At 39.9% G+C, this 16,794-nt stretch overlaps 1 protein-coding gene across 1 annotated transcript in view; it reads left to right on the top strand.

Moving 5' to 3' along the window:
* The first annotated feature begins 358 nt into the window (after window positions 1-358).
* The window catches only part of LOC139540464 (glutamate receptor ionotropic, NMDA 3B-like), a 112,761-nt gene continuing 96,325 nt past the window's right edge, over window positions 359-16,794 (top strand). The window contains exon 1 of the mRNA XM_071344312.1: window positions 359-974. Coding sequence (XP_071200413.1) covers window positions 522-974 — 453 coding nt within the window. The 5' untranslated portion in view covers window positions 359-521. The remainder of the gene's footprint in view (window positions 975-16,794) is intronic.

Here is a 16,794-nt window from a genome sequence, read left to right as displayed (position 1 = left end):
GATGCCCGGATGTATTTGTGTAAATACATTTGGAATTTAGAGCAACAGTTTTAGGTTGAGATTTATTAAATGAATGCCACCCCAAATCTTTTTCACAAAGGCTGTTATACATCTGATTAATGAGAGTTATTTAATGAGGTGGTTTCACTTTTTATTAAAGCTAGTTCGAAATAAACAAATGTTAGCATTGTTTTCATGTTGGCAACACGTAGGTGTCTTCATTTGCGGAGCTTTTTTTGTGTGCCAATAACCATTCCAATACTCCCGTCTCACAACTGCTGTTCCGCTAGTGTTCTCCGAGGATGACAGTCCAGTGGTATCTCCGCCTTTCCATCGTGCCCCCCCCCCCCCCCCTTCTCCTAGTCACACATTCTTAATGTTACTCCATCTGTAGATCACTGGTCATATCATCGTCAACAAAAGGAATAAAGGACCATACAGCAAAGAAAAAGGGAAGAAGGAAATAAGGCAAGCAATGCTATCTTCTGACAATACCTCATTCTGTTTGAGAGCGCAGCAGGATGAATTTAATCTTCTCAAGATTATTGGCATACTTTTACTTCGGATTCCAAGTCATTCTACAGTTCTACATCGACCCTTGTCACCTCCATCCCCAGCCGTGTCACATTCTGGCGCAGATAGGAAACACCGTGCGCCTTGGTGCCCTTCTGCCCACCCGCCAGACGGCCAGGGTGCAGGCTGCCCTGAACCGCGCCCTCGCCGGTCTCGCTCAAACTGGGGACAACTTTCTACCTTTCAACCTGAGCCTGGAAGTGGTTCCCCAAGAGCCAGCAAAAGGAGACCCCGAGTCCCTTTTCAGGTGTGTTTGTCAGGCTATCGTTGTTCAGGGGGTCTCCGCTGTGCTCGCCTTCCCCCAGACCCAGGAAGAGATCGTACAAGTGGAATTTATGGCTTCATTTTTGGAAATACCTTTTATAAGCATCATTGAACACGGAGAGCCTCTGAAAACACAGGTAACGCATTTACATGCAGTTATGTCACAGATTAAGTTGTCTATACAGTGTTTGTTGCCAGGTAACTTTGGCAATTCATATGTCTATATGTGCCTTATTTTGTGCCACTGTGCGCAAAAAGTGTCGCGCAGCTTTCACCCCCCAATCGAAAACAAGGGGAAGTATGTGCAGTTAACAGGGTTTTCTGGAGATCTGGCTTTATATAATACATGTGTGGATATATGTATTGTGAAAAGAGCACGTGAATACAGTTGCAGTAGTAGTCTTATGCCGAGTAGCCACTCTTTTGTCTCTCCAACTTGCCTTTTTCGATTTCTACCCCCAGTGTCAGGGTTTTGGTCGTTATAATATGACATTTTCCCTCTGAATCTGACATTTCGTTTTCAAGGAAGATTTTATTCAAAGGTAGGTGCAATTGTTGAACTGATCACATACAAGGTCTGTCGCGGTAGAGCACTGTGCGAGAGCGCACTGGTTGTAATCCAAAAATGATTTTCATCATAGGCTATACTTTCCATTCCGTCCTGAAGCCATTCGTTACTCATTTATAAGTGAGCAGAATACATTGCCAATGTATATGTTTGCATTTGTGCCATAATGTGATTATGTGCTCATTGTGCTGTGTGAAATGCTGTTGTCCACCCCAGACTCACTAGTAATGGTTATTGATTCGCCCTATATGAATCTTCTTGGTGACATGGAATGAGCTACAGCTAATCAGTATATTATTGCAACACAAGAGGGGTCATCCGAAGGCAGAGTATTTGTTTGTTTTCTTTTAAAACCTAGATTAGCCTTCTACATTTTTACATATGACAATTTATTTTTATTTTACCTTTATTTAACTAGGCAAGTCAGTTAAGAACAAATTCTTATTTTCACAATGACTTGACAATTACTTTTTTTTACCTACGTACACACACTTCCATCTGCATATTATATAATGTCAGTGACTTCGGAGCAATGTGAAGCAACGTGACTGTCACATTATGGTAAAAAGCTCCGCAATGATTTCCCTCAAAATGTTGCATATCGGTAACTTCTAGAGAGACCATGACATTGTTCATTCGCCTTGTTGATAAGGGACAAGGCCGTGTACTTGAGAGAATTTCACCATCTTTCATTCAAAATGTCTCTGAAAATATGTATGATTTCACAGTGTAAGTGGAGTTGGTATTGCTATTTCCCTTGGCATGCAAGGGAGACGATGTGCACATACATCTAGCAAATGATAAGATTCCTTTTGATCACTGCAAGCTCGGGAATTCTTGGGGAGCTTTCCCTCACATCTGAGAGAGAAAGCGAGGAGGGGGTTAGAGTTTGAGACACAATACTGGGAAGTGCAGTTACAGTATGCCTATACTGATTGAAAACTTGCACTCTTGTCTCATTTGGTATTCATTTTGCCATCAAAACCAAGATCACATCACAACAATGGCTAATGTTGCATCCTGCCCTGTCTTTCAGAGTTTGATCAGCACCACATGACATGACATGGGGTTTGGCTGGGCTCTGGCAGTCTCTGTCTGACCCTGCAGGCCTGTCATGCTGCATCTAATGCACCTGTACCAGGTTTAAGATACTCCTGAATAATGGTGACAGTTCCACAGCACCAGTCAGGCAGCCTGCCATAGCATGATTTCTCAGAGAGTTCCAGCAGGAGTCTAGCTGTGGCTCTCTTATGGTTGTTCTCTGTCTCTTTCTGTCTGTCGGTCTGTCACCCTCTCATTGTCTCTCTCTGTCTCTCGGTTTCTCTCTCGTCAATGGGTGCTTCCCTTTTTTCCTTATTGGCACTAATATGAAAGAACTGGAGAGCTGTCTACGCAAATGGGCAGTAAGTCTCCTCCATGTTGCTTCCACCTATCCTGCTTTTTCATATCAGTGCAGATAAAGGAGAGGAGGGAAAGCAACTAAGCTAGAGTCCTTAATTGAAACCCGCCTCTGTTTAACCTGCCTCTGTTTAGGTAAAAAGCTGAGGGACGGGCCTGGAGAAATGTAACCACTATCAAATTCATAGACAGCTAAGAATGCAAGGACTGACCATCAATGATATCAAAATTATAGTTTTAACCATGTTTTTAGGCTAGATAGTATTTGTTTACATTTACATTATTTGCATTTACATTATTTGCAAACATTGGAGTTAAACAAGCTTACGACAGTTGAACTAAGCTCATGAGGCATTTATATTAAGTTATATTCTTCAAGATTCAATGGGTATTTGATTAATTTTAAGTCCAAAAATGGATGTAGCAACTAAGGATTCTAGATAAAAGCACACCTTTAGCTGTATGTCTGTGCCTCCACCCCCCACTAGTCATAGACTGTTCTCTCTGCTACCGCATGGCAAGCGGTACCGGAGAGCCAAGTCTAGGTCCAAAAGGCTTCTTAACAGCTTCTACCTCCAAGCCATAAGACTCCTGAACAGCTAATTAAAGGGCTACACAGACCCCTCTTTTACCCTGCTGCTACTCGCAGTTTATTATCTATGAATAGTCACTTTAACTCTACCTACATGTACACTACCGTTCAAAAGTTTGGGGTGACTTAGAAATGTCCTTGTTTTTGAAAGAAATTCAATTTTTTTGTCCGTTAGAATAGCATCAAATTGATCAGAAATACAGTGTAGACATTCTTAATGTTGTAAATGACTATTGTAGCTGGAAACGGCAGATTTTTTATGGAATATCTACATAGGCGTACAGAGGCCCATTATCAGCAACCATCACTCCTGTGATCCAAGATGGCACGTTGTGTTAGCTAATCCAAGTTTATCATTTTAAAAGGATAATTGATCATTAGAAAACCCTTTTGCAATTATGTTAGCACAGCTGACAACTGTTGTTCTGATTAAAGAAGCAATAAAACTGTCCTTCTTTAGACTAGTTGAGTATCTGGAGCATCAGCATTTGTGGGTTCGATTACAGGCTCAAAATGGCCAGAAACAAAGACCTTTCTTCTGAAACTCGTCAGTCTGTAGTTGTTCTGAGAAATTAAGGCTATTCCATGCGAGAAATTGACAAGAAACTGAAGATCTCGTACAACGCTGTGTACTACTCCTTTCACAGAACAGCGCAAACCGTCTCTAACCAGAATAGAAAGAGTGGGAGGCCCCGGTGCACAACTGAGCAAGAGGACAAGTACATTAGAGTGTCTAGTTTGAGAAACAGGCGGCTCACAAGTCCTCAACTGGCAGCTTCATTAAATAGTACCCACAAAACACCAGTCTCAACGTCAACAGTGAAGAGGCGACTCCGGGATGCTGGCCTTTTAGGCAGAGATGCAAAGAAAAAGCCATATTTCAGACTGGCCAATAAAAGAAAAGATTGAGGTGGGCAAAAGAACACAGACACTGGACAGAGGTAATTTACAACATTAGCAATGTCTACACTGTATTTCTGATCAATTTGATGCTATTTTAATGGACAAAAAACAAGGACATTTCTATGTGACCCCAAACTTTTGAACGTTAGTGTACATATTACCTCAATTACCTCGACTAATCAGTGCCCCCGCACACTGACTCTGTACCGGTACCCCCTGTATATTGCCTCGCTATTGTTATTTTACTGCTGCTGTTTAATTATTTGTTACTTTTATTTAAAATGTTTTATTTATCTATTTTTTACTTAACACTTTTGTTAAGGGTTGGTTAAGGGCTTGTAAGGGCATGTGACAAATACAATTTGATTTGATCTGTCAGTTGGTGTTTGTCAGTTGATGTGGTGGCAGGCCACGGGATTGTGTGAGCTTTTCTTTCAGCTGTTGATGCTCCTGTCCTGACATGTGCATAGTTGCTACGTCAGTGTGTCTTCATGTGCTGTACAGACCTTACCAGTTTCAGACGGCTTATATCACAAGGAAGGTACTCTAACATATTAAAAGGAAAAAAATCACACACTAAATCTTAGGGTAGGGAGGGAAAAGAGCACACATTTGTCTTGTTTAATGTCTGCCCATTAAAATTGCTTTGGAGGGTTCCTTAACTGACTGTTAAATTATCACTTGACTGAATGGGGAAAGAGATGGGAGGCGGAACACACACACAGTCCGCCCACCTGGAGTGTTTAATACCAATTCACTTGATTCTGCCTCATAATGCTATGATCAGCAGGACATGAAACTTGTCAGAATCATTCATGACAACAATTTTACAATGTCATGACACACAGCAGTGGGCATTAATGGCCGCACCTTCATGGTTAGCCAACAAGTCAACTGCCCAGTAAATCCCTCTGTGTCATGACAGTGTTCAGAAATGTGCCATGAACTTAGTATTGCAGGAGTCATGTCTAGAGCCCGACCAATATGTTTTTGGGGGTCCAATTCCGATTTTTGGGGGGGATAAAACTTACCGATACCGAAATCTGCTAATGTATTGTTTTACGCAGGGGAAATTACATTTTTCCCCTCTGAATTCTCATAAATTGCCATCCAAAAGAGCAAAATTGCCATCCCCTTCCCCAAAAAGGAACTCAGTCCAGCTTTCAATTTACTCCTGAAAGTTGTAATAGTAGAATGCACAAGGTGAAATTTCAAAATTGGGTAGTCATCAGTTCCTCTTGTCATGTTAGTCATTGCAAACCTTAGAGAGCTATTTATAACTTTTCAGAAATGTACAGATCAACTAGACCATGTCAGCTAACGTTGTTTAGCCAGGTTGTTTTGCCCAGACATTTTGTTGTAATGTATATTGGGAAGTGCTAGGGCAAAAAAACTAAATGTGTTGTCGCCCCGGACAAAGACACTTAGACACAAATAGAATCACACGTGCTTGTCCAGGGCTACTGGAGGAGTTGGGAAACACTGATGGGTTAATGACATGGCCTTTGATGTCTTACTCTACATCTAAAGCGACTTTGAAAAATAGGATGATCCCTGTGCCAGGATATAATTTATTAAAATCTACATGTCATAGTTTTATGTAGGTCATATGCTATGTTCAGTATTTTATACATTGCGTTTCACACAATATAAAGGCGACACAAAGAGCCTTTCAATCCTGTAAAAAGTGTGATGGTGGTACGTGGGAATGGCATTACATGCATGGGGAAGAGCAGAGATGGGGATCTTAGACACACAAAAGTTCCTCTCCTTTGCCTTCTTCAGTCTGCCAATCAGTCTAAAAGCTCTCATTGGTCTGCACTGTGGCGCATGTTGTGTAACAAAAAATTGATGACAGTGAGTAATAGAGAGGGCTTGTAGAACACAATGCCTTATTAGAAAGGGGGGATTGGCTGGCTTCCAGCTCCTTTGAGATGCATATTAGTGCCTAGAGCCGAGTCTACTTTAGATCAGACAGTGAGATAGAACTTTGGGCTCTGTGAGTGGATTAAGCTGAAAGATGGTCCCTGCTGTTCTGGTGAAATGTTTGCTTTAACAAGCATGGTGAGGTCTTGCAAACAGAGGTTGTCATACTTTGCCTTCCCGGGCGAGTTTGCCGACTGAGCTTGAAATGCAAGCGTGCTTATAAATGAACCGATCATCACTTGAGATGTGAGGCGCAGCCTATTTCGAAGCTTTGAAAGTGAATCGCTATCAAAACCCTGTAATCTGTTTGAAGATTTGCTGTTGTTTCTGTCTTATTAGTTGTGGAATTTATTATGGCAAGCAGACATGATTGTGGCTGCTCTTGACTATAGAGCTACATTTATTTGCTCAATGGAAATGGTCATAGTGAGTGTGACAGGCAATTAACGTTGACAGTTTTATGTGTTGGTTATAAATGATTTGTTAATATTGCACACTGATTAAGCTAATATACCCACACAGTAGGTACCAAGTCCTTTTATTTTTTTAATTGAGCTTTTATTTAACTAGGCAAGTCGGTTAAGAACAAATTCTTATTTACAATGACGACCTACCCCGGCCAAACTCTAACCCGAACAACGCTGGGCCAATTGTGCGCCGCCCTATGGGACTTCCAATCACAGCCGGTTGTGATACAGTCTGAAATTGAACCAGGGTCTGTAGAGACGCCTCTAGCACTGAGATGCAGTGCCTTAGACCGCTGCACCACTCAGGAGCCCCTTTTTTCAAGATTAAAATACCAAGCTGTGATGTACCTCTAATGCAAACAGCATTAACAGTAATCATGTCATGTTCTCATTTGAGAACTCCTGAGACATTAACTGTCATGGTGCTTTTTTCTGCTGCGGTTGGGCCAAGTGGATTGATTCTCAGAAATATTCAGCAATTTGCCCCCCTTCGCTTCATAATTCTAGAATCTCCTTGAATCTTATTTCTCAGTGGTTCAGCACTAGGCATTTTCTCAGTAGGTCGTTACGCTTAATGAATCGTCTGCCCCAGAGAAATGTTTACAGATGAGTTTGCAGAGAAACACATATTGGAGAGAAATGGATTTTGCCTGAGGGTTCAAATATATATCTTGCTCCATCCCAATGATAGAGGACAAAGGCACAACTTTCAGAGAGGTTAACTTTCCTCCTTATGCAACTTACTTGAGTGTAACATTTAATTGGGATTATCTTTAGTGAGATTCTTGACTGCTTTGTTAAATAAGGGGAAAAGCCCTGGTGTGAAAGCTCTTTTGTGTCAATGTGTTTCTTTACCGCCCAATCCGGGCTTTGCTGTCAGCAGCAGAAGTTGGGCTTGCAGTGGTCGAAGTCAAGGCAGGCCAGTGCATTAGAGGAAAAAGGTCTGAGTCAGTAGACTCCTGAGCACCACAGATAGAGGCCTTCCTTTCATACCGCGGGTCCAGTTTACCGCTCAAGGGACAAAGGGCAGGGAGCAAGACGATTAAAACTCCCCCTTCCCCAAGACTTTGCCACAGCAGAACTAGAGGAGATGAGTCAGCAAAGGGGATTTGGTTCGCAAATGTCTAGCAAAGGTGATTAAAGAGAAGGGACCTGGTTTGACACCCCTGATTCTTCTATTCATTTGAGGCGCATTCCTATTTGGGCAGCATCTGAACTTTGACCTATTTCTGTTTGCTATTTCCCTCACCAATAAGAGGCATTGCTGTTCACACTAAGAGGCTTTAACAGGCCTCAGATTGGTGTTAGAAAACATGAGAAATGGGAATCAGAATATGCTGACATATACAGTAGTTCCATTTCCCTTTCCTCCAGGCAGAGTATGTGAGTGGAGCGGCGCTGGAACGGAGCTGGAGTGAGGAACGGAGCTGGAGTGAAGAGCGGAGCTGGAGTGAGGAACGGAGCTGGAGCGAGGAACGGAGCTGGAGCGAGGAACGGAGCTGGAGCGAGGAACGGAGCTGGAGTGAAGAGCGGAGCTGGAGTGAGGAACGGAGCTGGAGTGAGGAACGGAGCTGGAGTGAAGAGCGGAGCTGGAGCGAGGAGCAGAGCGTTCCCAATTTGACTGGAGCGCAGAGTAAGATTCCTAAAAGCTGGAGCGTCGGCCTTCTCGCCCGCACCAATTTGCTCCAGTAGCACTCACTCCACGAGCTCAGGACATGCCCGGCCAAGCATGCATTTGTAGCCTACTTGTGTGCTGCTTTAGCCCCTTGCTTTAGCTACTGTCATGGAGTTCGCTGAATATTTTCATAAAGGAACTGATAAAACACACAAGTGCAAAATCAAGGTGACTTACAAAGATGAGGACCAAGAGAGGGAGTGTGGTGATGTAGTGTCCACAACTAAATAATCATTGTAGAATCTGAAAAGACACGTATCCCGAAAACATGATGGTGTACTTACTACGTACACGTTAAAAGAAAGGAACGAGGTGGGTAGATAACTAAATGTGTCATTGTAGCAAAGTATTCATAAACTAAAAATCTGATCTCTTAAACCTTTCATTCATTTTTGTTCTATTATCTATACAATAGGCCTTAATTGATTTTGGCCCAATAGGCCTGGTATATTCCCACGTTCAAGGAGCTTTCCGCTTTGATTAGGTTATTTTGCCTTAAAAACCTTTAGGCCTACTGTACCTATAGAAAAATAAATAAAAACTCTGCACCTCTGCAGAGCCTTGCAAGAGTGACCAGAAGGGTGTTTAGCATCCCCAGTGGCTATGCAAGTGTGGAGAGGGTATTCTCCGCTGCTGTCCTGCTGTCCAGGCACCATCGAGCCTTAAAAAAAAACATTACAAATTCTTATTTACAATGACGGCCTACCTAAAAGCAAAAGGCCTCCTGCGGGGACGGGGGCTGGGATTAAAAATAAAAATAAATTAAATAAAAAATTTGAACAAAACACACATCACTACAAGAGAGACAACACAACACTACATAAAGAGAGACCTAAGACAACAACATAGCATGGCAACAACACATGACAACACAGCATGGTAGCAACACAACATGACAACAACATGGTACTGTAGCAACACAACATGGCAGCAGCACAACATGGTAGCAGCACAAAACATGGTACAAATATTATTGGGCACAGACAACTGCACAAAGGGCAAGAAGGTAGAGACAACAATACATCCCTCAAAGCAGCCACAACTGTCAGTAAGAATTGTCCATGATTGAGTCTTTGAAAGAAGAAATTGAGATAAAACTGTCCAGTTTGAGTGTTTGTTGCGGCTCGTTTCCAGTTGCTCGCTGCAGCGAACTGAAAAGACGAGCGACCCAGGTATATGTGTGCTTTGGGGACCTTTAACAGAATGTGACTGGCAGAACGAGTGTTGTATGTGGAGGATGAGGGCTGCAGTAGATATCTCAAATAGGGAGGAGTGAGGCCTACGAGGGTTTTATAAATAAGCATCAACCAGTAGGTCTGGCAACAGCTATACAGAGATGACCAGTTTACAGAAGTGATGTGATGTGATGTGTCCTATAAGCAGCATTGGTGGCAAATCTGATGGCCCAATGGAAAAGAACATCTAGCCGATCGAGAGCACCCTTACCTGCCGATCTATAAATTACGTCTCCGTAATCTAGCATGGGTAGGATGGTCATCTGAATCAGGGTTAGTTTGGCAGCTGGGGTGAAAGAGAAGCAATTACGATAGAGGAAACCAAGTCTAGATTAAACTTTAGCCTGCAGCTTTGATATGTGCTGAGAGAAAATCAGTGTTCAGTCTAGCCATACTCCCAAGTACTTGTATGAGGTGACTACCTCAAGCTCTAAACCATCAGAGGTAGTAATCACACCTGTGGGGAGAGGGGCATTATTCTTACCAAACCACATGACCCTTGTTTTGGAGATGTTCAGAACAAGGTTAAGTGCAGAGAAAGCTTGTTGGACACAAAGAAAGCTTTGTTGTAGAGCGTTTAACACAAAATCCGGGGAGGGGCTCGCTGAGTATAAAACCGTATCATCTGCATATAAATGGATGAGAGAGCTTCCTACTGCCTGAGCTATGTTGCTGATGTAAATTGAGAAGAGCGTGGAGCCTAGGATCAAGGCTTGGGGTACTCCCTTGGTGACAGGCAGTGGCTGAGACAGCAGATTTTCTGACTTTATACACTGCACTCTTTGAGAGAGGTAGCTAGCCAGCCAGGCTAAAGACCCCTCAGAGACACCAATACCCCTTAGCCAGCCCACAAGAATGGAATGGTCTACCGTATCAAAAGCTTTGGCTAAGTCATTAAAAATAGCAGCACAACATTGCTTAGATTCAAGGGCAATGGTGACATCATTGAGGATCTTTAAGGTTGCAGTGACACATCCATAACCTGAGCGGAAACCAGATTGCATACCAGAGAGAATACTATAGACATCAAGAAAGCCAGTCAGTTGATTATTGACAAGTTTTTCCAACACTTTTGATAAACAGGGCAAAATAGAAATAGGCCTATAACAGTTAGGATCAGCTTGATCTTCCCCTTTAAATAAAGGACGAACCGTGGCTGCCTTCCAAGCAATGGGAACCTCCCCAGAGAGAAGAAACAGGTTAAAAAGGTCAGAGATAGGGTTGGTGATTATAGGGGCAGCAACCTTAAACAAGAAAGGTTCTAAACCATCTGACCTAGATGTTTTTTGGGGGTCAAGTTTAAGGAGCTCCTTTAGCACCTCAGACTCAGTGACCGCCTGCAGGGAGAAACTTTGTAGCGGGGCAGGGGAAAAAGAGGGAGGAGCATCAGGTCTAGTCGCATTAGAAGGGGTGGGAGATGAGGAAATGTTGGACAGGCAAGGAGGCATGGCTGAGTCAAATAGGAATCCTGACTTAACGAAGTGGTGATTAAAAAGCTCAGCCATGTGCTTCTTGTCAGTAACAACCACATCATCAACATTAAGGGTCATGGGCAGCTGTGAGGAAGAGGGTTTATTCTCCAGGTCTTTAACTGTTTTCCAGAACTTCTTGGGGTTAGACCCACAAAGAGTGAACTGCTCCTTAAAGTAACTAACTTTGGCCTTCTGGATAGCCTGAGTGCACTTATTCTCATTTGCCTGTACGAGAGCCAGTCAGCCTGAGTATGCGTGTGCCGAGCCTTTCGCCAAATGCAATTCTTGAGGTGGAATAACTCTGTAAGATCACGGTTGAACCAGGGGCTGAACCTGTTTTTAATTCTAATTTTCTTTATGGGGGCGTGTTTGTTAACAGTACCACTGAAAATATAAAAAAATAAGGTCCAAGCGTCTTCGACAGAGGAAAACCCAGGCTTTTACGAGAGCAGAAATCAGTGAAACAGATATCAGAGCACAAATCAGAATTGAGGCTAGCAACAGTAGATGGGCCAGGGTGTACATGCACATTTCCAGATAAAGCCTGAAGCCACAGACTGTCCAAACTCATGTTTCAAAAAATGAATTCAAAGGCACAAGTAAGTAATTTTTTGTTTAATTTGAATTTCATTCTAAGTAAGTCACAGCCTATGTGCTCAATGTATTGACTGCTGATTTAATACGATGAAATGTTGTTTAAATGCTGAGCTCTTTATGTCCCTACCAACCTATTGTGTCGCACTCGCAAATGCTTCACATTGTTTTTCTTTGTAAGCCATAGCCTTGAAATAATTGAAATAATATATCCTAAATAATTCATTTTAGGCTCCCTGTCTAGCTCCTGACTATTTAATGTTTACATGCTGTTTAATATGACATGTAACCTATTTAGAGTGTTTATATGCTGTTTAATATGACATGTAACCTATTTAGAGTGTTATAAGCTGTTTAATATGACATGTAACCTATTTAGAGTGTTATATGCTGTTTAATATGACATGTAACCTATTTAGAGTGTTATATGCTGTTTAATATGACATGTAACCTATTTAGAGTGTTTATAAGCTGTTTAATATGACATGTAACCTATTTAGAGTGTTTACATGATGTTTAATATGACATGTAACCTATTTAGAGTGTTTATATGCTGTTTAATATGACATGTAACCTATTTAGAGTGTATATATGATGTTTAATATGACATGTAACCTATTTAGAGTGTTTATATGCTGTTTAATATGACATGTAACCTATTTAGAGTGTTATATGCTGTTTAATATGACATGTAACCTATTTAGAGTGTTTATATGCTGTTTAATATGACATGTAACCTATTTAGAGTGTTTATATGCTGTTTAATATGACATGTAACCTATTTAGAGTGTTTATATGCTGTTTAATATGACATGTAACCTATTTAGAGTGTTTATATGCTGTTTAATATGACATGTAACCTATTTAGAGTGTTTATATGCTGTTTAATATGACATGTAACCTATTTAGAGTGTTTATATGCTGTTTAATATGACATGTAACCTATTTAGAGTGTTTATATGCTGTTTAATATGACATGTAACCTATTTAGAGTGTTTACATGATGTTTAATATGACATGTAACCTATTTAGAGTGTTTACATGATGTTTAATATGACATGTAACCTATTTAGAGTGTTTATATGCTGTTTAATATGACATGTAACCTATTTAGAGTGTATATATGATGTTTAATATGACATGTAACCTATTTAGAGTGTTTATATGCTGTTTAATATGACATGTAACCTATTTAGAGTGTTATATGCTGTTTAATATGACATGTAACCTATTTAGAGTGTTTATATGCTGTTTAATATGACATGTAACCTATTTAGAGTGTTTATATGCTGTTTAATATGACATGTAACCTATTTAGAGTGTTTATATGCTGTTTAATATGACATGTAACCTATTTAGAGTGTTTACATGATGTTTAATATGACATGTAACCTATTTAGAGTGTATATATGCTGTTTAATATGACATGTAACCTATTTAGAGTGTTTATATGCTGTTTAATATGACACGTAACTTATTTAGAGTGTTTATATGCTGTTTAATATGACACGTAACCTATTTAGAGTGTTTATATGCTGTTTAATATGACATGTAACCTATTTAGAGTGTTTATATGCTGTTTAATATGACATGTAACCTATTTAGAGTGTTATAAGCTGTTTAATATGACATGTAACCTATTTAGAGTGTTTATATGCTGTTTAATATGACATGTAACCTATTTAGAGTGTATATATGCTGTTTAATATGACATGTAACCTATTTAGAGTGTTTATATGCTGTTTAATATGACACGTAACCTATTTAGAGTGTTTATATGCTGTTTAATATGACATGTAACCTATTTAGAGTGTTTATATGCTGTTTAATATGACACGTAACCTATTTAGAGTGTTTATATGCTGTTTAATATGACATGTAACCTATTTAGAGTGTTTACATGATGTTTAATATGACATGTAACCTATTTAGAGTGTATATATGCTGTTTAATATGACATGTAACCTATTTAGAGTGTTTATATGCTGTTTAATATGACATGTAACCTATTTAGAGTGTTTATATGCTGTTTAATATGACATGTAACCTATTTAGAGTGTATATATGCTGTTTAATATGACATGTAACCTATTTAGAGTGTTATATGCTGTTTAATATGACATGTAACATATTGTTTATATGCTGTTTAATATGACATGTAACCTATTTAGAGTGTTTATATGCTGTTTAATATGACATGTAACCTATTTAGAGTGTTTATATGATGTTTAATATGACACGTAACCTATTTAGAGTGTATATATGCTGTTTAATATGACACGTAACCTATTTAGAGTGTTTATATGCTGTTTAATATGACATGTAACCTATTTAGTGTGTTTATATGATGTTTAATATGACATGTAACCTATTTAGAGTGTTTATATGCTGTTTAATATGACATGTAACCTATTGTTTATATGCTGTTTAATATGACATGTAACCTATTTAGAGTGTATATATGCTGTTTAATATGACATGTAACCTATTTAGAGTGTTTATATGCTGTTTAATATGACACGTAACCTATTTAGAGTGTTTATATGCTGTTTAATATGACATGTAACCTATTTAGAGTGTTTATATGCTGTTTAATATGACACGTAACCTATTTAGAGTGTTTATATGCTGTTTAATATGACATGTAACCTATTTAGAGTGTTTATATGCTGTTTAATATGACATGTAACCTATTTAGAGTGTTTATATGCTGTTTAATATGACATGTAACCTATTTAGAGTGTTTATATGCTGTTTAATATGACACGTAACCTATTTAGAGTGTTTATATGCTGTTTAATATGACATGTAACCTATTTAGAGTGTTTATATGCTGTTTAATATGACATGTAACCTATTTAGAGTGTTATATGCTGTTTAATATGACATGTAACATATTGTTTATATGCTGTTTAATATGACATGTAACCTATTTAGAGTGTTTATATGCTGTTTAATATGACATGTAACCTATTTAGAGTGTTTATATGCTGTTTAATATGACATGTGGCCTATTTGAAATTGTGTGCTTCTTACATTCACATTTTCATGTTTATGCAAATACTTTTCATTCAAATCCATATGGTTTGGTTTCAATACTTCAAAACCAAATGGTAGGTCCAGGTCATCACAAAAATAGATGGGTGTTGGTTAAATTTAGATTTTAATGAATGGAGCGATTTTGGATTTTTTTCTGTGATATGCACACAAGCTGTGAGCACAGAGCGATTTTTAGCAGAGCGGTTGGAAAGGACATGGAGCGCCAGAGCGATACACAAGCTCCAACCGCTCAACTCTGCTCACATGCTCTGCCTCCAGGAGAAAGCACATACATACACGTACTGTTCACCATAGAACTCTTTCTCTTTCACCTTATATCTGTTTCTTTCCTGTCTCTTCATCATGCAAATGCAGATTCACCATAATGGCAGTCTGTTAAGGCTCAGACACACCAATTGCCATTGCTGGCCAAGAATACTTAGCACCAGTGTAATTTACGATGAGGGAGGACAATTTTGAGCATGGCCTTATTTCTATTACAGCAGCATATTTTATGACTGTCATTCATATTCCATTCAACCAGCTCAATGTAATATCGATAGGTTTAGGCTACTACTTGATACTCCAATTATCCCTATAACCATCATGAGGTTGCTTCAACCTAGCCTACGAATGAAAGTTTACAGGTCAAGAGAAAAAAATGGAGTAATCAAGGTGACAGACAGTGACACATTCATTACCGCCTTGCACACGCTAACACGTCATAGTCAATATAGCTAGCTACTAGAACTAGCGTGTTAATTAACCTGCTACAATCATGCATTACAGTGTACATCAAACAGTTTAGCAGTTACGCCGGCGAGCCCCAGTGGCAATAAATTTATAAAACCAAAAGCTTACCTTGACTTGGAAGAGTTCCAGTGTTGGATAGCCAGCTAGCTAACATAGCATCCAGAGTGTTTGAGTAGGTAACTGAAAGTTTAAAAAAAGAAATACAACAATATCACTCTCTCTAACTTGTTCAAAACTGTTCAACTATTGTCTTTCTCTCTTTGAGTCAACTGTTCACCACATTTTCTGCACTGCAGTGCTAGCTAGCTGTAGCTTATGCTTTCAGAACACTGATTAACTCTCTGATCCTTTGATTGGGTCAACAACATGTCAGTTCATACTGCAAGAACTCTGATAGGTTGGAGGATGTCCTCCGGAAGTTGTCATAATTATTGTGTAAGTCTATGGAAGGGGGAGATAACCATGAGCCTCCTATATTTTGTATTGCAGTCAATGTACCCAGAGGAGAATGGAAAATAGCTGTCCTCCGGCTACACTATGGTGCTACCCCAGAGAGTGCTGTTGCAGCTACTGTAGACCTTCATTGCAAAACAATTATTTGGTGACGTGAATATATTTAGTGTAGTTTTATCTAAAAAGGATAACCTTTTTATTGTTTCAGTATTTTTTTTCTCTTCTGAAATTCACTGAGGAGGATGGTCCGGCCAGGTTAGGGCGAGAAGAGGGACAGAAGCAACACTTACATTGACGCTGTTGACCCAGATCACTCAGTTGAGCTCTGCCCTGCTGCTGGGGTTGCTGCGGAGAAGGAAGAGGTCATAGGGAGGTGAGTGTATTTCAGTGTAAAGTGGCTAGCTAGTTTGCAATAGTAGCGTTTCAATCGGTGACGTCACTCACTCTGAGACCTTGAAGTAGTTGGTTCCCATGGCTTTTGTGGAGCGATAGGTATTATTATTATTTTTTTAACAAGGCAAGTCAGTTAAGAACAAATTATTATTTACAAAGACAGCTTAGGAACCGTGGGTTAACTGCCTTGTTCAGGGGCAGAACAACAGATTTTTACCTTGTCAGCACAGGGATTCGATCCACCAAACTTTCAGTTACTGGCCCAACGCTCTAACCACTAGGCTACCTGCCGGCCCAGGTAATGATGGTAATGATGCTTCGTGGAAGCAGTTGTTGATGTGTTCAGAGGGTCTCTGGTTCAAGCCCAGGTTGGGGCAAGGAGAGTTACAGAAGCAACACTGTTACACAAGCTGGAGGTGCAGACTGGACTAGGGGGCTGTGTCGATGACAGAAAGGTGTGTTTATTTTAAGATAATCTTGTAATGATAT

The sequence above is a fragment of the Salvelinus alpinus genome, chromosome 15 (assembly GCF_045679555.1).
Source record: "Salvelinus alpinus chromosome 15, SLU_Salpinus.1, whole genome shotgun sequence".
In the NCBI taxonomy this organism is placed as follows: domain Eukaryota; kingdom Metazoa; phylum Chordata; class Actinopteri; order Salmoniformes; family Salmonidae; genus Salvelinus; species Salvelinus alpinus.
This window is presented reverse-complemented; position numbering and strand designations above follow the sequence as displayed.